The 24628-nt window shown below is 51.9% G+C and overlaps 1 protein-coding gene across 3 annotated transcripts in view; it reads left to right on the forward strand.

The window, feature by feature from the left end:
* GLB1 (galactosidase beta 1) overlaps positions 1-24628 on the forward strand; it is a 101458-nt gene that overhangs the window by 72295 nt on the left and 4535 nt on the right. For 2 of the 3 annotated variants that reach the window (XM_030330413.1, XM_030330414.1), the window contains one exon: positions 14356-14929. In XM_030330413.1, coding sequence (XP_030186273.1) covers positions 14356-14625 — 270 coding nt within the window. In that variant the 3' untranslated portion in view covers positions 14626-14929. Of the gene's footprint in view, positions 1-14355; positions 14930-16255; positions 16359-24628 lie in introns of those variants that run through there. The other variant, XM_032594635.1, reaches the window with a different exon arrangement.

Raw genomic sequence — 24628 nt, forward strand, 5'->3', positions numbered from 1 at the left:
CAGAGCAGCATAATTCGTAATAAGCCCAAACTGGAAATTCAAGTGTCCATCAACTGGTGAATGGATAAATGAAACGTGGTATATCCATTCAAAGGAATAGTGCTCGACAGTAGAAAAGAACAGACTACTGATACAAGCTACAGTGTGGGTGGATCTGAAAAACATTATGCTAAGTAAAAGAAGCCCGATATAAAAGACCATCTATTGTAGGAGTCAGTTTAGAAAAGGCACATCTATAGAGACAAAAAGTAGGTTGCTAGTTGCCTGCAGGGAATGGTGGTGGGAATGGAGAGTGACTGCAAGTAGATATGGGGTTTCTTTTTGGGGTGATGGAAATGTTCCCAAATTAAATTGTAGTGAGGGTTTCACAGTCTTCTTAAGTTCATTGAGACTTGTTTCATGACCCGGCATATGGTATATCGTGGTGAACACACTCCAGAATTTTAAGCTTTGATATCCTCTCTCTTGCTACATGTTTCTATCCTCCAAACTCTCAAGCCTCCCCAGCCTGCTCTTGGGTCTTCTTGATGACCTGAAACCCTCCACCATTAAGGCCACAGTTCTTCCCTATCCAGCCTAGATATCACCACTATCCTTTTTTTTAAAGCCATCAATCACTGGCCCCCTTGACCTTCCACTCCATCTCCTTGTTCATCCTCCACTCTGAGTGGGTCCGCCATTGACCTTTGCTCGTTCACCAGTGACTGAGCCCTGCTGGGGGTTCTCTCCAGCACGTTCATCAGGGCCCCGGATCCCCACATTCTCTCCAGCCTCCGGAGGCCCCCCGTTGCCCAGCAGTCTTTGGTCTCTCTTCCCCCTTCCCCAGCTGGTCTTTCTAACCTTCACTTCTCCCCTAAGCCACCTTCCTCCTCCCCCACCCACTCACCCTCCTCGTCTGTTATCAGGTGTAACTCCTTTGTTCCCTCAGCTTCCTGTCAGACTTATCTCTCTGCCTCTGCCCTCACTTCCTGCCCGGTGGCCCTAGGAGGAAGTCTAGGCTCTGAATCCCCTCCCTACCTTCTTCCTCCAGACCAGGATCCTGTTCTCATACCTCCTCATACTGCATTTTGTCAGCCTCTCGGTCTCTCTGTCACCTTCCAGGTTGTGGCCAAGAAGTGACACCTGGAGGCTCTAGGACCCAAACACAAAGTAAAACCCTCCCTGGATCGTCCCACTTCAGCCAGTAGGCTTGTTCGTCCTCCCTTGCTCCCTCCTTTTCTCCCTCCTTCCTTGTCTCCTTCTCCCTCTCAGTGTCCTGATGTGTCATCTATCTCCTTTGTTCAGGCTTTTTCAGTCCCTCGCACGGCCCACCCTGCCATCACATATTCATCTGTCAAGACTGGCATTAACCCCTCTGAGAAAGCTTCTTAGACCCTTAGTCCGGGAAAGGACCAGCCCCGCCCTCCTCTGAGCCCCCTTGTGCCCCACCCAGACTCGTCACACTGAGGCTGGCACCTCGGTTTCACCCACAGGGTCACAAGCTTCAGGAGGGGCGTTTTGTAAAAGGTGCTCAGCTTATTCACCATCCTGCCCACCTCCCGGGGCCTGCTTGCTCTGTAAGTGCCCTCAGGTGAAAGGGTACACAGGTGCCCGTGTTGCTGAGCCCCTGGGAAGAGAGCAGACGGGAACAGTGTAGGCCCTCAGGCAGCCATGTTGGCGATGGGGGGCTTGGCGGGGCGCCGTGGGTACTGGGCCAAGGCAGATGAGAAGCACACCATTGCTCACCAGTTTAGTGCTTTAAGAGAAAGAACTTCCGGGAGGTGCTTAGCAGAAAGAGAACGTGTCCGTTTACAGGAATGTTCAGAAGGGCTGGGTGGCTCCGGTGGAGGCCGATCGGACAGATGGATGGCACGTCGCCAGAGCCAGGGGGAGTTCTGTCGGGGTGGCGGAGGGGGAGATTTCAAGCGGGAGCGTGGTAGATGCAAAGGCGAAGAAATGGAAAAGCATGAGACCGTTTTGGCGGGCAGAGGGGGTTCACTTTGGCCAGGTCACGAAGGTGTCACAGCCAAGAGTGCCTGACCGAGGCGTTGAGCTCAACATTTTAGAGGCACTGCCTGTGTAATCGTCAAGAGCAGGTGTAGGGGCGCCTGGGGGGCTCAGTCGGTTAGGCGTCCGGCTTCGGCTCAGGTCACGATCTCACGGTTCGTGAGTTCGAGCCCCACACTGGGCTCTCCGCTGTCAGCACAGCGCCTGCTTCAGAGCCTCTGTCCCGCTCGCTCTCTGCCCCTCCCCCACTTACGCCCTCTCTCTCAAAAAAATTAAAAACGTTAAAAAAAGAATAAGAGTAGGTGTAGTGGGATGTCCTGTCATTACCTCTAACTGTAGAGCAGGTCAGGAGAGCTAAGGATCTTGCTGAGGAGCTCAAGTAGGCGACAGAACAGCTCCCTGAGCCCCAGGTCTGACTCGCAGGCCCGCACGGAAAGGCAGGTGGCGTTGTACAGGATCTGGAAGGGCTGCGAGGAGCTTGTGCTGAGCATGTACACGTGGGCTGTTCACGTGTGGACGTTCTGCACCTTCGTGTTTGGAAGGTGTATATACATACAGTATTTACAAATGCGTCAGAAGGTTTGGAACCCCACAAGCCCGTCTAATGCACACGTCCTCTCAAAAACGAGTGCACAGCTGTTCACAGCAGCACCCTCCAGAATTATCCAGAATCGACCAGAAGGTGGAAGAGCCCAGATGTCCATCCACTGATGAACGAATAGACGAGACGTTTGTTATATATGGAACAATGGAAGATTATTTGGCAGGAAAAAGAAATGAAGCAGTCATGTATGTTACAGCGCGGACGGACCCTGAAGGCGTGTTAAATGGAAGAAGCCAATCGCAAACCATGCATATGGCAGATTCCATTTATGTGACATGTCCGGAATAGGCAGGTGTACAGACAGAGAATCAGTGGTTGCCTAGAGGAGGGAGAGGGAGAGGCGGGGGTGGGGATGGGGGGAGAGATGGGGAGTGATGCTAAAGAGTACGGGGTTTCCTTTGGAGGGATGAAAATACTCTAACGTTGACTGTGGGGATGGTCGCACAGCCGCCAAACTGTGCAGTTGACGTGAGTGGATTGTGTGTGAGGGACACCTCGGTAAAGCAGGCAAGAAGGTCCATCCGCAGGATTTGGGGACCTGGGTTGGGTGGGTCCGACGGTCAGAGGACATGCCCATAAAACAGAGCATGCTGCTTTCTGATACTTCCCGGCGTGCGCAGTGGCCCCTGTTACTGAGGACGCTCCCAGACCGGCCTCTGAGGTTCTGAGCCATCCGCGATGCGGAACAAACAGAGCCCACCCCCCCATGGGGCACTGAGGTCTGACTTGGGGGAGGATGGGCAGATGTGAGGGTGGGGGAGGGGAGCCGGATGACACCTGGAGCCCGAGCCACTCCTAAGCCCCTGCCCCTGGATACACTAGCCCCCCTCGACCCTCCCCGACTGGAGAGGCCCTGTTCCGGCCTCTGGGCCTGTGCTCTTCGGTTGCCGTAAGGAAACTGCCTTGATTTAGTGAACGAAGTCACTGATAAGGCTGATTCACGAGATTCAGAAACTCACTTCTGATTTGGATGTGGCTTTCTGGTTAAGTGCCCAAGCGTCAGACTGGGATTTCAGTGGGAAGCGGTCAGGCGTGTTTTGCTGTGCCCAAGAGACTCAGGCCAGTGTTTTGTCTGCACAGATCTCTTATCTGACCACAGGCTGCCTCCGATGGGCAGTGCTCTTCAGCGCCTCGGCCGTGTCACCGTGTGCCATCCCAGTGCCATGTTCTGCCAGCGCACTGGATCCGGGCAGTCGGTCTCCCCTTCCTATGGTGTGCACGAGTCTCCTACCGACACCCGCTGCAGCCTTCCTGCGCGGTTCAGCCACTCGCGGGAGGTCGGGGTGCACAACAGCACGATGAGGAGAAGGGTGGGGATAATGTCCCACTTTCCTCAACCAGAACTACGCTTTGAAAGCTAAGAATCCAAGTAGAATACTGACTAAAAGTAACTTTTTTATTTTTTGGAGGCCAATGTACCCTTTCTCAAGACGTAAAAAAAAAAAAAAAAATCACAAAGTCCAAGAATTTCTAGCAGAGGGCTGACAAAAATCCCTTCGTGGGTTTAAATTATTTCTGCATCTTGCTTTTGAAATTTCCAGCACCCTCATCATTTGGTCTTTCTGGTACCGGTGGGGCGTAGCCGCCAGGAAGACCAAATGATTCAAGGACTGGAACTTTGAGTTCCACACCCCAACCTCTGACTTCTGGGGTGGGGGTTGGGAGCTGGAGCTCTGTCAAAACTCTAGAACTTCTGGGCTGGTGGACCCATTCAGGTGCTAGAAGGTGCGCCTGGAGAGGGCAGACGTGAGGAAAATGCTTTCCTGAGTTCTGTGCACCAACTCTGGCAAATTCTTGAACCTGAGGAGGAGGAGGTCATGGGGACCCCCAATTTGGAGCTGGTAGTTCAGAAGTAGGGGTGACCCCAGACTTGGAACTGGTATCTGAAGTGAAGGCAGTCTTGTGGGTCTGAGCCCTTTGAACTTGTGGGATCTGACCCAGCTCTAGGTAGACGGTGTCCTAATTGAGTTGTTGCACAAGCATCTGGCGTCCAGAGAACTGGAGAACTGGTTGGTGGCGTTGAAACCACCCCAGAAGGAGCCGGGAAGGCAGTGGTCGGAAGCCCATTTGGAAAGGTGGTTTCATGGCCTCGTGTGTCAAGGAATTTGGGTATCACCTTGAGACCTTTGTAGAAATAGGGGCAATTAAGAAATAAATGCCATCGTTTCAGATAGTGGTAACAATTGGGAAGAGAATAAACATGATGATGTGACAGAAAGTAAGGCATGGGAGTAAAGACGTTGCTATCTTATATGGCGTAAGGGTTACCTATTGCCATGTAACAAATTCTACCCTAACATTGAGTGGCTTAAACAGTGGTCCACGTGTATTATTCTCCCAGTTTCTGTGGGTCAGGAATTTGGGACTGGCTCAGCCTGGTGGTTTTGGATCAGGGTCTCTGACGAAGTTATGGTCGAGCTGTCAGCCGGGGCCGCGTCACCTGAAGGCGTCACTGGCTGAGAAGGACCCTTCCACGGTGGCTGGCTTGCACGGCTGCCAGGTTGCTGTTGGCCGTTTGCAGGGGGCCTTAGTTCGTCCCCACACAGGCCTCTCTGTAGGTTGCTGGAGTGTCCTTATGACGTGGCACTGGCTTTCCCCAGAGGGAGAGAGCCAGGCAGAAACTACCCTTTTTATAACCTAGCCTTGGAAGTCACATAGCACTGCCTTCATCACATTCCATTGGTGAAAAGAGAGTCATTGGGTCCAGTCCCTGATTGGAGGGTAGGAATTAGATTCTGCCTTTTGAGGGGAGAAGTGTTAAGAATGTTTGGACACGGGCACCTGGGTGGCTTAGTTAAGCAACCAACTCTTGATTTCGACTCAGGTCACCGTCTCGCAGTTTGTGAGTTCAAGCCCTGGTCGGGTTCCATGCTGAGGGTGTGGAGCCTGCTTGGGATTCTCTCTCACTCCCTCTCTCTGCTCCTCCCCCACTTGCACTCCCTCTGTCTGTCTCTCTCTCTCTCAAAAAAAAAAGAAAAAAAAATATATATATATGGACATATATTTAAACCACCACGTAAGGAGTGGTGAAAGGTGCCTCTAGGAGGAGGTGGCCGTTGGGTGAGACCTGAAGGCTGAGACCGAGTTATCCATGTGAAGAGCCAGAGGAGGAATGTTCCAGAGCTAGGGAGCAGCGAGTGCAAAGGCCCAGAGGAAAAGATCCTGTGAGCCAGGGGAGAGTGTGGGGGAAGAGTGTGGCCCCAAGTCGGGGGGTGGTGAATTTGGCTTCTCCTCATTCCAGTGGTGGCTGTTAAGCAGAGAGTGAAAGAATGGACCTGGTTTATAAGCTCATGTCTCTGTGAGACTGGATTATAGGAGGGCAAAGCTCACGCAGAAATTCCTGATGGGAGGCTAAGCTATTATTGCAGTCCTGCGAGTAACCGTGAGCTTGGGTGGTGGGGCAGAGGAGTGCAAGATTTGTACCGAAAAGAAAGGGCAAGGTTTGCTGAAGGATCGGGCATGGTGTTCCAGAGAAAGGAGTCAAGGAGGATGCCAGACTCAGGCCTGCGCAGTGGGAGGGGTGGGCGTGGTTAATTTCTGACAGTTAGAGGGGACGCTGTGGGGTGGGGAGGCTGGAGCAGGGCGGCGTGGATGCGGGCGGGGATCAGAGGCTCTGTTTTGGACATATTCAGCCTCTAGTAGTTCTTAACCGGCTCCTCATCCCAAGAGGAAGTGGCCCATCAAGTCTGGAACGTAGTAAAAATAAGTAAGTAAGTACGCAAGTACATAAAGCAACCAAGCAGCCAACTAAGCTATATTCAGTGCGAGTACTGGTCTCCATGTTTCTAGACCTAATGGCCATCCTATAGAGGGCCTGTCGGTCTTGAGTCTGTACGCAGAAATCTGTGCAAATCCGGAAGTGGGATGCAATGCAAGTTAAAGGTATGTATTCAGTGCCTGTAGTGGGGAGTGCAGAGGTGGGGTACCTGTCCCAGGTTTGGAGCTGTGGGGAAAAGGACCCGGTCGGTAGAACTCACTCCGGAGTGGAGCCCCACGGGGAGGAACCACCTTCTGCCCCCACAGTCCTCCGTAGCTGTCCTTGCCAACACCAGCAGCACCCCCACGTTGCAGTGTCCCCCCGATGCTTCTCAGGACCTGTCTTACCGTCCTGGCCGGTGACGTCTGACATGAGGAACCACTCCCTCCCTGGAAACCCTTCCCCTGACTTCTGCGCCGAAAGCCCTCCGCCGTTTCCTTCCCCCGTCCGTTCTTCCCGGGGCTTCTCTTTCAGCTTCTGGGCTGCAGTCCTCGGGACCTGATCCCGGGTCCCCTTCGGACACTGCCAGGGGGCGTCGTCCTCACACGTGTGCCGGCGACACCCAGGTTCCCGGGTCCCACTCAGCATTTGCGGGGACCCGGAGAGCCACGTCCGGACGCCAGTGTGGCCTGCGCTGGAGCTGCGTGAGGCAAAACAGGCCTCTTCCTCCTCAGCAGCCCTGATGTCTGCTCTTCTGCCGGAGAAGGAGAAGTGGTCCAGGCAGAAAGAACGAGGCTCGGGTGTTTGGGCAGCAGCCCGTTCCTCCAGCTCACCCCTTGGAGCGCGGGCAGGCTGGGCGGTTCTGCTCGCGGCTGCACGCCCTTCCGGTCAGCGAGGAGGCCGTGCTCCTGGACGTTGGCGGCCTGTCCACTGAGGTGACAGAGGAGATCGGGCCACGTCCCTCTCATCGTCAGGCAAGCTATTCCAGGCTTGTTCATACAGTGACCGGCACGGTTCCCAGAAAGAACGCCGGTGTGCATGCCTTCTTCTTCTTTTTTTTTTTTTTGCCATTTAATTTAATTTATTTTTTAAATTTTCATCCAAGTTGGCTAGCATAGAGTGCAACAGTGATTTCAGGAGTAGATTCCTTAGTGCCCCTGACCCATTCAGCCCATCCCCCCCTCCCACAACCCCTCAGTAACCCTCTGTTTGTTCTCCATATTTAAGAGTCTCTTCTGTTTTGTCCCCCTCCTTGTTTTTATATTATTTTTGCTTCCCTTCCCTTAGCCCTCGTATGAGTGAAGTCATATGATATTTGTCTTTCTGTGACTAATTTCACTTAGCGTAATACCCTCCAGTTCCATCCACGTAGTTGCAAATGGCAAGATTTCATTCTTTTTGGTTGCCGAGTAATACTCCATTGTATATATATCCCCCATCTTCTTTCTCCATTCATCCATCGATGGACATTTGGGCTCTTTCCAGACTTTGGCTGTTGTTGATAGTGCCGCTATAAACATGGGGGTGCCTGTGTCCCTTCGAAACAGCACACCTGTATCCTGTGGATAAGTGCCTAGTAGTGCAATTGCTGGGTCGTAGGGTAGTTTTTAGTTTTTTGAGGAAGCTGCAGACTGTTTTCCAGAGTGACTGCCCCGGTTTGCATTCCCACCAGCAGTGCAAAAGAGATCCTCTTTCTCCGCATCCTCGCCAACATCTGTTGTTGTCTGAGTTGTTAACGTTAGTCATTCTGACAGGTGTGAGGTGGTATCTCATTGTGGTTTTGATGTGTGTTTCCCTGATGATGAGTGATGTTGAGCATTTTTTCACGTGTCGGTTGGCCATCTGGATGTCTTCCTTGCAAAAGTGTCTATTCTTGTCTTTTGCCCATTTCTTCACTGGATTATTTTTTGGGTGTTGAGTTTGATAAGTTCTTTGTAGATTTTGGATACTAACCCTTTATCTGATATGTCGTTTGCAAATATCTTCTCCCATTCCGTCAGTTGCTTTTTAGTTTTGCTGATTGTTTCCTTCGCTGTGCAGAAGCTTTTTGTTTTGATGAGGTCCCAGTAGTTCATTTTTGCTTTGGTTTCCCTTGCCTCCGGAGACGTGTTGAGTAAGAAGTTGCTGCGGCCAAGATCAGAGAGGTTTTTGCCTGCTTTCTCCTAGAGGATTTTGATGGCTTCCTTTCTTACGTTGAGGTCTTTCATCATTTTGAGTTTATTTTTCTGTATGATGTAAGAAAGAGGTCCAGGTTCATTTTCCTGCATGTCGCCATCCAGTTTTCCCAGCACCACTTGCTGAAGAGACTGTCTTTATTCCATTGGATATTCTTTCCTGCTTTGTCAAAGATTCGTTGGCCATACGTTTGTGGGTCCATTTCTGGGTTCTCTATTCTGTTCCATTGATCTGAGTGTCTGTTCTTGTGCCAGTACCATACTGTCTTGATGGTTAGAGCTTTGTGATACAGCTTGAAGTCCAGGATTGTGACACCAAGATTGCTTTGGCTATTCGGGGTCTTTTCTGGTTCCAGTGTGCAAAGCTTCCTAAGGCCCAGGTCAGAATTCACAAGTCACTTCTTCCATGTTCTTTGGCCAGGGCGTTCACTAGACCAGCTGGATTCGAGGAATGAAGGAACAGATTCTGGCTCTCGACAGGGGGAGCTGCACAGAACTGTGGCCATTTCTGCAACCTGCCACAGGTCTCAGCACTCTTGACCCTCCTTTCATTCTGAATCCGATAAGCTTTTTAACTCTTGGCCTGATTTTCAGTTGTTTTTACCCCCTACAAAGTACTGTTTCCACCTAATTCATTGCTTCCCAGTCACAAGTCCTGTGAGCTTGGAAACAAGATAATCTTTCCATATATATATATATATATAAATTTAGCAACAAAACGAGACACCCAGCTGGCTTATGAGTCCATAGAGCACATGCAACTCTTGGTCTTGGGGTCATGAGTTCAAGCCCCATGTTGGACCTAGAGCTTACTTTATTTTATTTTTACTTTTTTTTTTTTTTTTAACTGTTTATTTATTTTTGAGAGAGAGGGATACAGAATCCAAAGCAGGCTCCAGGCACTGAACTGTCAGCACAGAGCCCGATGTGGGGTTCGAATGCATGAACCGTGAGATCATGACCTGAGCCAGAGTCGGACGCTTAACCAACTGAGTCACCCAGGCGCCCCAGGCATAGAGCTTACTTTAAAATATAAATAAATAAAATTTTAAAATGTCTTAAAATGTAGTGACAAACTTGTGAGAATTACGTGTACACAGCAGTAAATACGCTCTGACTTGAAGGGGGTCTCCTGCAGTTTGCCGTGCATGGGATGGCTGCCGGGAGGCAGTTTTTGCACACCGGTTCTTATTTCTGGTCCAGGTATGCGACAGAGCACGGTGCCCACTGTCGGGTAAGGTCCTAAAAAGGTCAAGCGATGGTAGAACTTCAGGGGCTGAGAAGGAAAGGATTTCATGTCTGGGGCTGGATAAAAGGAGGAAGTGATTCATCTTTTATGCTAATTTATATTTCCATGGCTTTAGTTCTAGTTGGATCTGTCATAAAATACAGAGACCGTAGAGGTATTTATTACCCCAAGACCGCGGAGGAAGTGAGGGGGTGTGATTTGCATCAGCTCTGACCCCTTTGGCTCTGAAGGAGACGGAGCATTAATTTTCCCTCGTGAAGTGCGGTGCGAGGTCTCTTTCCCATCTTATCTAAGCAAGCCCCTCACTCTTTTACCGTTTTTTTTTAAATTCTCTTTCTTTTCTACCGTGTTGGCATCACAACCGCTCGTTAATTGTGTGTCATGACAGCCCTCTAAGCTTGAGAAACTTCTCTCAGAGTCGGACAAAGTCAGCGTCCAACCAGAGCTTGCTGATTTCAAAGGAACTCCCAAGCAAGTTCGAAAAATGTGAAACTGTGACTTAAAACAGCATTGACATTTTGCTTGAAGTTCTTAGGAGAGGATGGTGTCTGTCTAGAGGATTTAAAACAGACACACATCTGTCTGACTAACAGAGAAGCAGGTCACACATTTCCGGAAACCTAACATTTATGGGAACGATTATCACCTTGGTGACAATAGCAGAGAGGGGGCAGCCCAACAGAGGTCAAGCCATGGTCAGAGAAAGACTTTGTCATGGAACTCTTTTAGCTGGGACAGCCCCAGAAAGCCCCAGAAGCCACTGGGGTTCGCTCTGCAAATGCTGGGCCCTGATGGGGCTCGCCGTATTAAGAATGAGTCTACTTTTGGGGCACCTGGTGGCTCAGTCGCTTAGGCAACCATCTTTGGCTCAGGTCACGAGCTCACGGTTCATGAGTTTGAGCCGCGCGTCGGGCTCTGTGCTGACAGCTCAGCACAGATTCTGTGTCTCCCTCTGTCTCTGCCCCTGCCCTGCTCACGCTCTGTCTCTGTTTAAAATAAACAAACATTTAAAAAAAAAAAAAGAATGAGCCTACTGTTACCATCACATTTACCAACATGTGCATACTCTCCCCCCGCCCCTAATAATTTCAGCATAACTTTTTAAAGAAAAACAGTAATCAGAGTGCGTGTAGTTTTTCATAGAATTTTTAAAAATTTGATGCTTTTAGAGTAATTTTTGAGTAACAAATCACAGTGCTGATCGAGGAGAAACAAATGCAAATATTTTCTCTCTCTTCCAGTGACCAAGAGTCTCTACAACTCTTTTTTAAATTTTTTTTTTTTCAACGTTTTTATTTATTTTTGGGACAGCGAGAGACAGAGCATGAACGGGGGAGGGGCAGAGAGAGAGGGAGACACAGAATCGGAAACAGGCTCCAGGCTCCGAGCCATCAGCCCAGAGCCCGACGCGGGGCTCGAACTCCCGGACCGCGAGATCGTGACCTGGCTGAAGTCGGACGCTTGACCGACTGCGCCGCCCAGGCGCCCCTAAGAGTCTCTACAACTCTTGAGCTGGGAGCAGAGGGGCATGGAATATCCTTTCAGTAGGACTCCGTGTCACCTCGTTGTTGAATCTGGTCTCAGGCAGAATTTTCAGCCAGTCTCCCCTAATGAGTGCTGCTAGGTATATACTGAGTGTCACCGCTGAGTGCTGACAGTCTCGCTTTGAACAAGACGAACGAAGTTTCTTCCCTTCGTAGAACGTATGCTGGAAATAGCTGATAAGCCAATAATCAGACAAATGGTACCCATGTCAAATAATGACAATGACTAGAATAAAAAGAAGAGACCGAGGGGGCAGTAGGTGACCCGGACTGGAAGGCCCGGTATCATGGGTGGCCACGGCTCTTCTCCCTGAGCAGGTGACAATGGGGCTGAGATCTCTGTGGTCCGAAAGTTGGGGGCCTGGGGGAACAGCTGTCAGGCAGCCACAACAGTGGCTGCAGTGGGGGTACCGGCTTGGCGTGTCCGAGTGATGGAGAAGAGTCCCGTGCGGGTGTGAGTGGCACAGACAGGGCGGGGAGGAAGCAGGCAGGAGACTGTCTGGGGGCCGTGGGTCAAGGTCAGAGGCAAGAACACGCAAAAAGCGTCTGATTTCTGGCTTTCGCTCTGCTATGGTGCAGAGCAAGGGTTCTAGAGTTAATAAAGGGAATCGGGGGCCCCGTGAGGAGCCTACAGGAATCTGAGACCGCATGGGTTGTGACTTTGTCTAGAAGACGGCTAGCCACACGTGGCCGTGACGTTTACGTTTAAATTAACGAAAAGTAATGAAAACTCGGTCCCTCCTTCACATTACCCCATTTCAAGCGCTCAACAGCCGTGGCCGAGTGCACGTAGCTGCTGGGTTGGGCAGCACAGAACACTGTAACGTTGCAGAAAGTCCTGTTGAACAGCGGTCCTTCCGAGCTGTGGGACTATGGCCCATTCTTTGCAAATTGTCTGTCTGTTCTTTCCAAGGTCTTGATTCCTCTCCAGGAAGGGCGACCAAACCACCTTAAACTTCATTTAATGCCTATTCTTTTAGGAGCTAAGAGTGGAGGGAAATTTTGTATTGGAGAAATTCATAGCTTTTGAGAATTAACCAAGGCCACGAAAGGTGTAAAGGAAAGTCAGACGGAAGATGCAGGGCACAGTCCCCAGAAAGCAGAGGGTCGTCTGGGTGAGGCAGGAGGCAGAGTTCATAGGGGAGCGGAAGGCCCCGCAATGGGCCACAGGTAGGCATTTGGGGGAGGAAAGAAAAGCCGGACCAGATTGTGCTGTGTCCAGAATTGAGCAGCAAAGTCATGTCCACTTTGATGAGCACCTGGGAGCGACAGTTGGGATTGTGTCTGTGTGTCACAGTGTGGTCTGTGGGGCCACTATTTCCTAGCAGGGGAGGGGCCGGGGAGTCACGGGCAGACACACTGAGCAGCCCTGCCCCCCGGTCAGGCTGGCGCCTCCAGGCTCTCGGGAGCAAGTCTTGCTGCCCGAGTGGTGCCGTGAGGAGCTCCCAAGCAGGTCTTAGGGACTGTTGCCCGGTGAGGCCACTGCACTATTGGTCTGTGGGGCAGCACTTGGGAAGACGAGCTGGGCACGGGACAGGCTCACCCGCAGGCGCCCCTGGTTCCGTCAGTCCGGTGTCTCTGTGACATCACACCCCAGGAGCAGTCCCTTCCACGTGCCCAGCCTCAGCCTTAGCCCAGAACCCGCTGGCAAAGGGCACCCAGGGAAACCCTTCCCGGCTTTCAGGCAGACACACCCGTCCGGCACCAGAGACGTGAGGGGCGGTCCCTTGGATTCTCAGGAAAGGAAACCGTGGGTGGGAGAATGGACCGGACCTGCAGTCGTCCACCTCGTCACTGAGCCGGGAGCTGGCGTGGCCTCCGCCCGGACACATTGTGACGCCCGTGTGCTCTCACCGCCCTCCCACCGCTCTGCCCTTGAACCCGTCTCCTCCTCGGCCTCGAAAGTAAAGTGCTGCTCTTCTCTACTACTGCAAAAACAAGGCACCGGCAGATCTTACCCTGATAAAAACCCGATAAAGCTGTCGTTGCGTATGCCCTGTAGGAAGGATCGAGATAGCGCGTCCTGCGGTGAAAACAAGAGTAAAATATTCTGAGAACTGTAAAACTGTCATCCTTTCTCTAGATGACTTAACCCAACAGACGGGTGGTTTTCAATCACTGGCCTCCTTTTGCGGGCATGTGAAAGCCAAGATCTTTTTACGGTAGCGGGAGGAGCGCCGTCCCTCCCTGGGCTCGGCCCCGGCGCCAGCCGCCGTGCTGACCGCCAGACAGCGCCTGCTGCCTCCCACTGTCCCCGGTCACCAGTGTGAGCGGCACCTGCCCGAGCTCGGGCAGCCAGGAAGGAGCAGGACTGAGATTTGAACCCGGGTAGGAAATTCAGACAGAGTGAGGATAAAGGGGACACCTGGAGGCTGAAAATTCCCCAAAGTGCGCAACGGAGTAATTTGAGGTGAGCAGCCACAGCACGTGGGGGGTCGGGGCTCGGCAGGTGACGCCACGGCCGTACCTCCTCCAAGGCGGCTCCTTCATCTCCCATACATGCATTCTCCCTCTCTCTCCCTCTCTTGCTCTCCCCTCTTTCCCTCTCTCTCTTCCTCTGTGATAGAATGTTCCATTTATTCGGCCAACTGTTAAGTCCTACTCTATGAGCAGACCCTAGCCCATGCAGGGGGTCTCTGTGGACACACCCAAATGCCCCTCTTCTTTTTTTTTTTTTTTAATAATTTTTTTAAGTTGATTTATTTGAGTGCGAACAGGGGAGGGGCACAGAGAGAAAGAATCCCCAGCAGGTTCTGCAGGGTCAACACAGAGCCCGATATGGGGCTCGAACTCATGAAACCGTGAGATCATGACCCGAGCCAAAATCAAGAGTCAGACGCTTATTACAAAACTGTAACCATCTAGACAGTATGGGACTGGCACAAGAACAGACAATCAGACCAATGGAACAGGATAGAGAACCCAGAAATGGACCCACAAACGTATGGCCAACTAATCTTTGACAAAGCAGGAAAGAATATCCAATGGAATAAAAACAGTCTCTTCAGCAAACGGTGCTGGGAAAACTGGACGGCGACATGCAGAAGAATGAACCTGGACCACTTTCTTATACCACTTTTCTTATATTTCTGTCTCTGCAGGGTCAGGTGTGGATTAATGGCTTTAACCTTGGTCGATATTGGCCAGGGCGGGGCCCCCAGGTGACTTTGTTTGTGCCACGGCACATCCTGGTAACATCAGCCCCAAACACCATCATGGTGCTGGAACTGGAGCGCGCGCCCTGTGATGACAATGGCCCGGAACTGTGCACCGTGGAGTTTGTGGACAGGCCGCTCATCAGCGCTACTCCGACCTCCGGTCATCCCCTGCCAGACCTGTCTGATCGAGGCTCGGGATTGGACCGTGCCTGATGGCTAAACACTGTGACCCTTTGGAGTTTCAGCCTTGCACATACCTCACGTATCCCTCGCGTAATGCCAACATTCCCTGGAAAGTCCTATTGGGAAATAGATTTAGCACGGGTGTTTTCTCCTGGGGTTTTCCGGGCAGCCTCGCGGTGGCTGGCAGGGGCCACAGGGGACGCGTGACGAGGGTGGCCACACAGTCACGCACAATGAGTCCGCACAGTCGAAATGGAAGCTTCAAAGGTGTTCCTGATTTTTATTTTGAAAGAATCATGTTGTCTTTTTGTTAAATAAAATTTTATTCAAATGACGTTAACTGTTTTTAATGTTGAGCAGGTATTAAATTATAGGTTCTGATTTAAATCATAACTAGACTTGAGTGGGTCGAATAAGCCACTTCACTAACTTGCGGTTCAGAGGAATGGAAAATAGTCTTGGTTTGATCTACTGGACTGCTGCTTCTCTGATCCTCATTTGACTTCCTTTTGTGTTTCTGTGATGTCAACGAGGTAGCCCATCAATGCAGCTCAGAACCATTGTGCGAACGACCTGAAGCCTCAGCAGCGGGAGAGGGTACATAGTAGGGCACCCCTGCGCAGTAGGATATCACGTAGCCACGAAAATGGGACGTAGGTCCGTACGTGAAAACGCTCTCGTGGTGTGGTGGGCGAAGAAAGCAGATTACCTTAAGTTTGGTCCCATTCTGTGTGTTTAGACAAAACAACTGCACATACGCACACGACACAGGCCTGACCACACGTCACAGACACACATACGCATGAGCGTGCGTGCTGTGCACGTACACAGATCACGCCTTCCAGAACAGGCGTGTCCTGCCGTGGGGCAGTAGCTCTCATGGGTTGAGCCCTTGACCTATTCCATGTCTGGTTCTGAGCATACTTCATGCGCTCGCCCCTCACAAGGACCAAGGAATGTGCCGTCACCTTCCCCGGTTTGCCCAGCCACACAGCTGTAAACGGTGGTAGAGACCGGATCTGAAGCCGCGTAGCCTGGTGCCAGCTTCTAGGCACCCTCTGCACACGCCCCACACCAACGCATGCTCGTGTTCCCCCGGGAAAGAATCGGAACAACACAAACCAAAATGTTCATCGATCATACCGGGGTGGTAAGCGTTTGAGAAAGAGTTCGCTTTTTCCTTTTGCCAACCCGAGTTTTAAGTCCTTTACAGAAAAGATGCGCCATCTGTCAAGGGAGGAAGAAAGGAAAGACTTCTGATGCTCATCTGCAATACATCTCCATGATCGTGTCCTTTACCCTTCTCATGGACACCAGTGAGGAATGTGGGATTCACCAGGGAGAATCACGGCTCCGGCTGAGTCAGCTGGCAGGAGGCGTCTCTGGGTTGAGACTAACAGAACCTAGAACTTTCTTTAGGATTGTTTTCTGCAGCATCTTTGTGTAGATGTCCTGCATTTGATGGTTGAGGGACACCATGGGGCGAAGGAGGTGCTACGTACACTTAGGTCATCATTTCTTTATCTTTCACTGCTAGTTACCGACAACTTAGAAAATGAGACTCCAGAACTGTGCCCACTTACGAGCTTCGGGAAGAAATGTGAGACGGTTCCTTGTGAAGCATTATGGATGTTGGTAAGTCGCACCTCCGCTGTTGCAGGTACTACCTGTCGAGGCTCCAGAAGGCTCAGGCAGTGGAGTGGGATCTCCTCGCGGGAGTGTGTGCTTCCATTCTGTTCGCCCGTCTTCTGAACCACGCTCAGGTAGGCAGCAGTAAGCCCGCCTGACACACGAAAACGTTGGAGGCTTAAGCAGGAGGCGGAGTCAGATTCCCATCTCGTCTGTCTCTGTCCAAAGCCAGTGTTCTTTCTGTCTTGTCAGTGTGAGAGAATCTCTCCCACAGCACTGTGACATCCCTTGTCCAGGATGTCATGTTCCGGAAAACCAGAATTCGACACATAAATTGTACCACCCATGACTCTGCACGTCCCATCCATCTCTCCACACTACCTTGGGGAGGTATTCATTTCACCTTCTGTGATGCCATTTTTTTTTAATGTTCATTTATTTTTGAGAAAGAGGGAGACAGAGCATGAGTGGGGGAGGGGCACAGAGAAAGGGAGACACAGAATCCGAAGCAGGCTCCGGGCTCGGAGCTGTCAGCACAGAGCCCGACGTGGGGCTCGAACTCACAGACCGTGAGATCATGACCTGATTGAAGTCCGACGCTCAACCAACTGAGCCACCCAGATGCCCCTATGATGCCATTTTTAAAATACGTACCTCCTGGCACTCCTGATTTCTTAACTCTGTGTGGCTGCTGCCTCTGAAAATAATAAGAGCAGTGCCTTTATTACCTGCCATGTAAACCTTTTACGTTAAATTTCTCTTTAAGCTGATTTTAATATTCTGGGACTTTCTGAGCAGGCCTGTGCTAACCCAACCCTAACACCAATGGTCTTGGAATATTTCCATATTCTCAGTTCTTGTGATGAACATTGTGGCCTTTTCCTTTGTACCCTTGGTTTAGATGTACCCCAGGTTTGTACACCGTACAGAACATCTTGTTTTAAATTTTTTTTAATGTTTGTTTATTTTTGAGAGAGAGAGAGAGAGCGCGAGAGCGCGCACAGGCAGGGGAGGGGCAGAGAGAGAGGGAGACACAGAATCCGAAGCAGGTTCCAGGCTCCGAGCTGTCGGCACAGAGCCCGACGCGGAACTTGAACCCACGCACCGTGACATCGTGACCTGAGCAGAAGTCGGAGGCTTAACCGACTGAGCCACCCAGGCGTTCCAGTGGTTGAGCATTTAAAATGTTTCTGGTTTGGGGCTATCAGGAATACTGATGTTGTAAACATCCGTGTACGATTCTTTGCGTGGTCATAGGTTTTCACTTCCCCCGAGTAGAATTGTTTAGTCACATGGTAACGTGTTTAACTTCTACATGTTTAGTCACATGTTTAACTTTTTAAGAAACCCCAGACAACTTCAGACGTCTTTGAGGCGAGCAAAAAAGGAGGAAGCAGAAGAGTGCTGTCCCTTCTGGAGTTGGCACCCCTTCCTCTGTCCCCCCTCTTCATCTGGCCCCACCCCTCTTCAGCGTCTCTCTTTTTGTCTCTGTCAGTCTGTATTTCTCAGCAAATCCAGTTTATTGAGGATGAAATTGTTTGGCGCTCATCTGAGTTTGGGTTTTTTCCCTTGTTTCCCCAGCAAGCCGTGTGTCTTCTGTCAGATGGCACAGCTAGGAAATGATCTTGTTTGGTCTTTGTTTCTTGCCTGAGGAGGAAAAGGAAAAAAAAAAGTTCTTTCCTTTCTTTTTTTCTTTTTAAGTTTATTTATTTGTTTAAGTCATCTCTGCCCCCAAAGTGGGGCTCGAACTCACGACCCCAAGATCAAGAGTTGCATGCTCTTCTGACCGAGCCAGCCAGGGGCCCCGAAAGTCATTTTCTGAAACCACTTTTTTAGTCAACGTGAGGGGTTCTGTCTGGTCTGTGGTAGAACAAATGGCTGGTGTGAACCGGTAACTCGTGGGCTGCGAGGAAAGTCCAGTCAACGTCCCGACAACAGGAGGGAGGCGGCTCCGGGTTTGAGCCCCGGCCCTGCTCTCGGTCTGACTGAGCAGCGCTTTCTGGGCTGTCCCTCGGCCTCCAGCCTCCCGGCAGTGATGTTGGTCAACTGGACACCCAGCAGCCTTGTAAATGCCCCAGGAAGAGTCAGGACAGATCTCCCTCCAGACAGCGGCTCTGCTTTCGTCTGGAGGGGCTTTCCCACACGCGAGGAGGCCCCCCACCAGCCTCAGTCTCCTGAACTCCCAAACCAGAGGCGCTGCGTCCCCGGGTGAGACCGACAGGCGCCGCGACAGAAACGCAGGGTCCTGCTCCCGCTCTGTCACTTAGCACTGGCATGAGCTCACGTGACTCACTTAGAAGCTTCAAAGCGTGTGGGGTTTCAAATCCTCGTGGGGTTCAAATCCAATCCAGTAACCTAAAAGCTCCTCGGGCGGTACTTGCCATGTAGTAAGTGGGTCGGATTCCGACGCTGGTTGGATTCTTCCCTGTGACGTTCCCCCGCAGGAACTGGTAAGCCGTCGTCTGGAGACCTGAGGGACGAGGGGAGAAGAAATGCCACCTGGGACATACCATCCGTTCCCTGTGTCCCCTTGAGTTCGGTTCAACGGCCTGGTTCTCCTGACCAACCACTGTGCTGGGCTGAAGGGCGCCAAGGGGAGGAGACAGTCTAGCCTAAGACGTGGACACAGATTCGAGGGGCAAGAGAAGGTTCCACAGAAAGCGTGAAGGGGCATCATCTGACAAGACCCTCCAGCATTTTTTTAATACTTTTTTTTCATTTTTTTTAGTGTTGATTTGAGAGAGAGAGCAAGCAGGAAAGGGGCAGAGAGAGGGGGACAGGGAATCTGAAGCAGGGTCTTTGCCGACAGCAGAGGGCCCGACGTGGGGCTCGAACTCACGAACCATGAGATCGTGACCTGAGTCAAAGTCAGATGCTTAACCCACTGGGCCACCCAGGCGCCCCAAGACCCTCCAGCGTTAACGTGACCCTGGGGGAGGGGGGGTGGAGAGAGGGGCGGTGCCTGGAAAGCCACACCAGCCTATGGAAAAGACCCTTGTTCCCAAAACCCGAGTAGGGCCCCTTCTGCCACAGCAGCCATCGCAGAGCAGCGGCCGCAGCTCCGCGCTACCCGGTGGCCGCGGGGTGTAACGAGGGCCACAGGTGACCGGGAACGCGAGCAAGCGACACACAGCTGCCCACGGCACCTCACCGAGCACACCAGGTTCACGCGGGGTGTGATTCAGGGGCGTGCACCTCTGTCCTGCATGAGCAGCTCTGGGTCTCCCAGGACAAGTGGACCCTCAGCTCTTCACGGAAAGGGTGAGACTCGCCTCCACACCAGGAGGAAGTGAGAAAAGCTGAGCAGGGCCCCAGCCACCAGTGGGAAAGCTTCCAAGGCCGCCAAGGAACACTGGACCCGTCCTCCAGCCCTGTGCGCGGTAAAGCCTTTACAGAGGAAGGACACCGCGTCCCTGGCCCGAAGGGCGTGTCTCATCGTGGGCTGTTTTCGTTGTCGTCTGTAGTTGTGTATGAGGCATGTCAGTGAGTTTGTGTAAATGGCACAGAGCGGCCGGTTCGTGTTGGACGTGATTCCACAGGTCAGAAGTCCGGACGGGCACGGGAGGATGGCCTGTCTTTGTTCTGTGATACGTGGGGCCTCTGCCGGGTACGGAACCATCGGGACTTTCCTGCCCTCGTGTCCGGCTGGGATGACTTGGAGTCTGAGCTCAGGCGGGACTGTCCCTGCAGCACCTGCGTGTGGCCGCTCTGGCTCCTTCGGCGTGGCGGCAGGTTCTGAGAGCGTAAGCTTTCTAGCAGAACCCGGTGCCAGCTGCCTGGCCCTTGAAGGCCCAGACTCAGGAGGCACACCCAGTTTCAAGGGGAGGGACCTTAGATCCTACCACCTGATGGGAGGAATGGCAAAGGATTTGTGGCCCTTAAGTAAAAACGCAACTCCCACGTACACGTCGTGCTGGGTTGTAGCCCGGTGAGTTGTGCGCGTTTCCGTCAGCCCACCGAACGCCCGAGGGCCCCCGGAGCGTGAACTGAGGCCTATCCGGCCCCGGCCCCAGCCCCTCCTGGGCGAAGCGGAGCGCTTGCTTGGCCCACAGTAGGTAGGTTCAGTCTGCGTTGAAAGAATGGACTTCCGCCGTCTCTTTTGCAGGTAACCTGGCCCCCGGTGGTCCTGCCGAGTATCAGCTCAAGGGGAATCATGACGCTGAACACGGACTAGAAACGCCCGCTGTGAGCCAGCCGGCAGCCACAGTGCATGGTGGCACGAGGCGACGGGCACGGGCCTTGAAGCCCAGGCTGGGCCCCTCCTGTATTGTCTTGGCTGACATGTTTCGATTGAGATTTCTGAGCGAGAGTTGTCCAGTTGACCTCAGCTTTGCTGTAACTGCCACCAAGCAGTGGGATCTTCTCCCCACACGCGCGGGCTGCTCCACACCCCTGTCCTCTTTTCCGCGGCCTTAGAAATCACGACGCGTCCCGAGACGTGCCAGCGAGGGGCCCCCGGGGTTTCGGGTCCACTTTCAGTGTGGTGAGCGTGCTTCTCAGCTGTAACTCTCAGGCCGGGCTTTTTTCTTTCTTTCTGTCTTTTTCCATTTACTCAGTGTTTATTTGGTCCTTAGTCCAAACCCCTGCTACTGAGGAAGACATGTTCCTGCCTCTCAGGGAGCACAGAGAAGCGTAAACGGACAACGCGACGTTGTGCTGGGAACACGGGGCCCCGGGCGAGACCAAGGGTGCTGTGACACGGGGATCTATTTGCAGGCTTGGTGTGGAGTCGGGGTCGCTCGGGGCTAGCTTCCCAGAGCTGAGCCAGATGGGAGTAAGAGGAAGGAGAAGGGGCAGCAGGGAAGGCAACAGACGATGCTGCAGGGAGGGAAGCAGTGCCTGCAGAGGTCCAGGGTCTGGAGGGAGGGTGGAGAATTCCAGAAGCTGATGCCGGGCAGCTCAGTCTGACCAGAGTTTGGAGTGCAGAGAGATGCGGGGATTGGGGCTCTCTCCACCCGGATGGTAGTGTCCTGAATTTAGTGTCCACACGTCTGTTAACCTCTGAAGTTTCTAGGTTCCTGTCCTAGACTCTGATGGCGTTTTAGCAATGGTCATAAAACAATGATAATAATAACAAATCCGTGTAAAGTCCTTTGAATGTTTTGTGTTGCATGCAGTGACTCTTTGAATCTTTATTAGAACGTTTTGAAGGAATAAGTCAAGGGATACGCAGCCCAGTTTGTAGTTTAGGAAAACCGAGAAGTAGGAGACGTTGTGATTTACCCCACTTGTGGGGGCCGAAGCTGAAACTGCAGTCTCTTGCCTACAAATCCCACACTCTTTCCCCATAGACAGGTTGCGTTGGCCGATTAGGCTGCAAGGAGACAGTTTTGTATTCCCTTGCAGAAAACGCAAAACACAAAACACTGTTTCAGCCATGCTGCCTGGCTGCCATCAGGCCAGGTGTGGCCTGTGGCCCCAGGTTTTGGCGAATGCCCCTTGGTCGTGCGCGTGCGCGGGGAGAGCAGAACGGCCTGCGCAGGTGGGACCCCGGTGGACGCAGGTCAGAAAGTGAGGGATCGTCCACACCAGGCCTCCGTCCCCGACAAAACCCACCGTTGCAGAGTCTGGCCCTTCATTGGCCCTTTGACCCTCAGCAAACTCCCCCAGGAGCGGAGCTGAAAGGCGGTGTTCGCTAGAACACATTGGCCGTCCAGGCCCTGTCCCGAGGTTTGCAGGTTCACGTTCGTCTTGTTACAGACTCTACAGAAACCAACCTGGTTGTGGACGGGATTCTGACTGTTCAGGAGGACGGAGGTGGAGGGCGGAGAAAGCCTGAGATGATCATCTGATTTTTTTCCCCACTCTGAACACCAGCATTTCGCCTCTTTCCAGCTAGGAAGGAGTCTCCCATCACAGGCACTCAAACAGAGCGATGCTTTCGGGAATAACCACCTCCTCAGCCTGCGTGTGCGGCAACATATAACACGTGTAAAATGTGCGCACCGGGCCACGGGAGCACCCGGCCCGGAGCCCCTCCTCACTGAGTAGGACCGTTCAACGTCGCCTCGGTCCCACATGCTCCTCTTTCTGTTCGTAGCAAAATTCAGCCATTTTCTGCTCCCGTGTTTTTCTACACTGGATCTAGCCCTTCTTCGGCGGAGAAATTCTATCACTGAAGTCCTTGGTCTTTGAACCCGAAAAGTCCCCAAGATCCATTCTCTATGGACATGTCGTTCATCTCCAATGTGCTCACAGAAGTGCTTACAGCCTGCATCTCTCTGCTTAATCCCGGACAGCCATTCCTTCGTTCATTCATTCCCTCGTTCATTCAACTATCAGTGAGTACCTAATGCGTGCCGGGCATTGAAGATAAAATGGTAACCACTTTACCACCCCTCTCTCCATCTTTTTTTTAAGAGCATAGAGCTACTGTCAATAGCAGTAATAATAAAAACAAGGCCTGTGCCTTCAAGAAGTGTGTAGTTAGTAGGAGAGGTAAGTAACCAGACAGACTCGAGGCATGGTCGCTGAATGAATGAAACCACGTCTGGGACAGTGGAGGGGCAGTGCAGGACGGGTTTACGGCCCAGGAACAGGCAGTCGGGGACCCTGTCGTCCTGCAGGACCTAAGACAAGGGCTTTGGCACATGCGGTTTATAGAGGGCATGCCCTGAGGAGAGAGGGAGTAGGGAAGAACAGGGGGCAGGGGAATAAGGATAAGCAGGGAGACTAACTTCAGCTGAAAACAACAGCTGTTTCCTAAGCTCACGGTTCTGCTGGGCCGTTCCAGTCTGGACCAGACTCTGCTGATGTCGGCGGGGCGTACTCATGTCTGAGGTCGGTCGGTCAGTCAGCTGAGGCTGCCGGTTCCAGAGAAACACACGTACTCTTTGTACCACAGAGTTGGCCTCGCCTTGAGTCGGGGGGGGGGGGGGGGGGGAGGGCGGGCTTACTACCCAACCCCACGGAGGCCAGCCGTTGGCCGCAGGTTGCCATAGGAGGAGAGGAACTGGCTATGCTCATGGCGGGTAGCCAAAGTCAAGAGACGAGGGCATCTGTGAGGCTGGACCAGTCCTCACAGAAGCTGGACACTGGGGACACTAGTCCGTAACAGAGATTTGGGCAAAGCGTCCTTTGCATCTGCCCTGGGTCACTAGAGAGACCTCTTAAACGAGACCTGAAGGATGAGCTTTTGGGGCGCCTGGCGGCCCGGTCAGTTAGACGTCCGACTCTTGATTCTGGCTCAGGTCATGACCTCGCGGTCATGAGATCGAGCCTGTGTCAGGCCCTGCGCTGAGTGTGGCGTCTGCTTGGGATTCTTTCTCTCCCTCTCAGTCTGCCCTTACCAGCTTGCTCGCTCTCTCAAAATAGATAAACATTAAAAAAAAAAAAAAAAAAAAAAAAGACAAGCTTTAGCCGCGTGAAGGGCGGGGGAAGTGTTCTGGGTGAAGTTAACCGCATATGAGAGCAAGGCCACGAGAGAGCAAGGTCAGTCCCTGACAGGTGAGTGATGGGGACGGGCAGTGTTGAGAACATACGGGGTGCAGAGGTGACAGGGGACCCGATGCCAAGTGTCTCATAGGATTGTCTAACGAAGATAACATTTTCGAGGCATTAGCCCAATATTTCTGTATCAGTCGGTACAGGCTGAGTTATGTTACATAACAAATAACACCCAAATCTTAGTAGTTTAAAACAAGATTATTTCTCTTGCTACACATCCTTTGCCAGTCACTTAGGGGTCTCAGTTCCCAGTTGTTTTCACACTAGGACCCAGGCTGACAGAACAGCTGCCACCTGGAACGTTCCTCCCACAGCTCACCGAAGTGTGAAACAGGGACTGTGGAAAATGACTCCTTGGCTCTTAAAGCTCACGCTCGGAAGTGATAGCCCCGCCAAACAACAACGGCAAAAAGCAGACTTTAATTTTGAAAATATCTCTAGGAATAGAAAGCCACGCCCAAAATGATGAAACTGCTATTCATCAAGAAGATATATCAATTCTAAACACGTATGCATAACACACATGAAGAGGGGCACCCCGCTGGCTCAGTCAGAGGAACATGCGACTCTAGGTCTTGGGGTTGCAAGTTCAAGCCCCATGTTGGGTGTAGAAATTACTTAAAAAAATAAAATCTTTAAATTTTTTTAATGTTTATTCATTTTTGAGAGAGAGACAGACAGAGCGTGAGTCAGACAGTCAGACAGGCAGAGAGAGAGGGAGACACAGAGTCTGAAGCAGGCCCCAGGCTCCAAGCTGTCAGCACAGAGCTCGATGCAGGGCTCAGACTCACAAACCGTGAGCTCACGACCTGAGCCAAAGTCGGACGCTCAACCAGCTAGCCACCCAGGCAGACCCCAAAATAAAATCTTAAAAAATATATACATATTTAAATATATTTTATATATTATATAAAATATATATGAATATGTTTTAAATATATTTTGTATATTTATATTT

The sequence above is a fragment of the Lynx canadensis genome, chromosome C2 (genome assembly GCF_007474595.2).
Source record: "Lynx canadensis isolate LIC74 chromosome C2, mLynCan4.pri.v2, whole genome shotgun sequence".
In the NCBI taxonomy this organism is placed as follows: Eukaryota; Metazoa; Chordata; class Mammalia; order Carnivora; family Felidae; genus Lynx; species Lynx canadensis.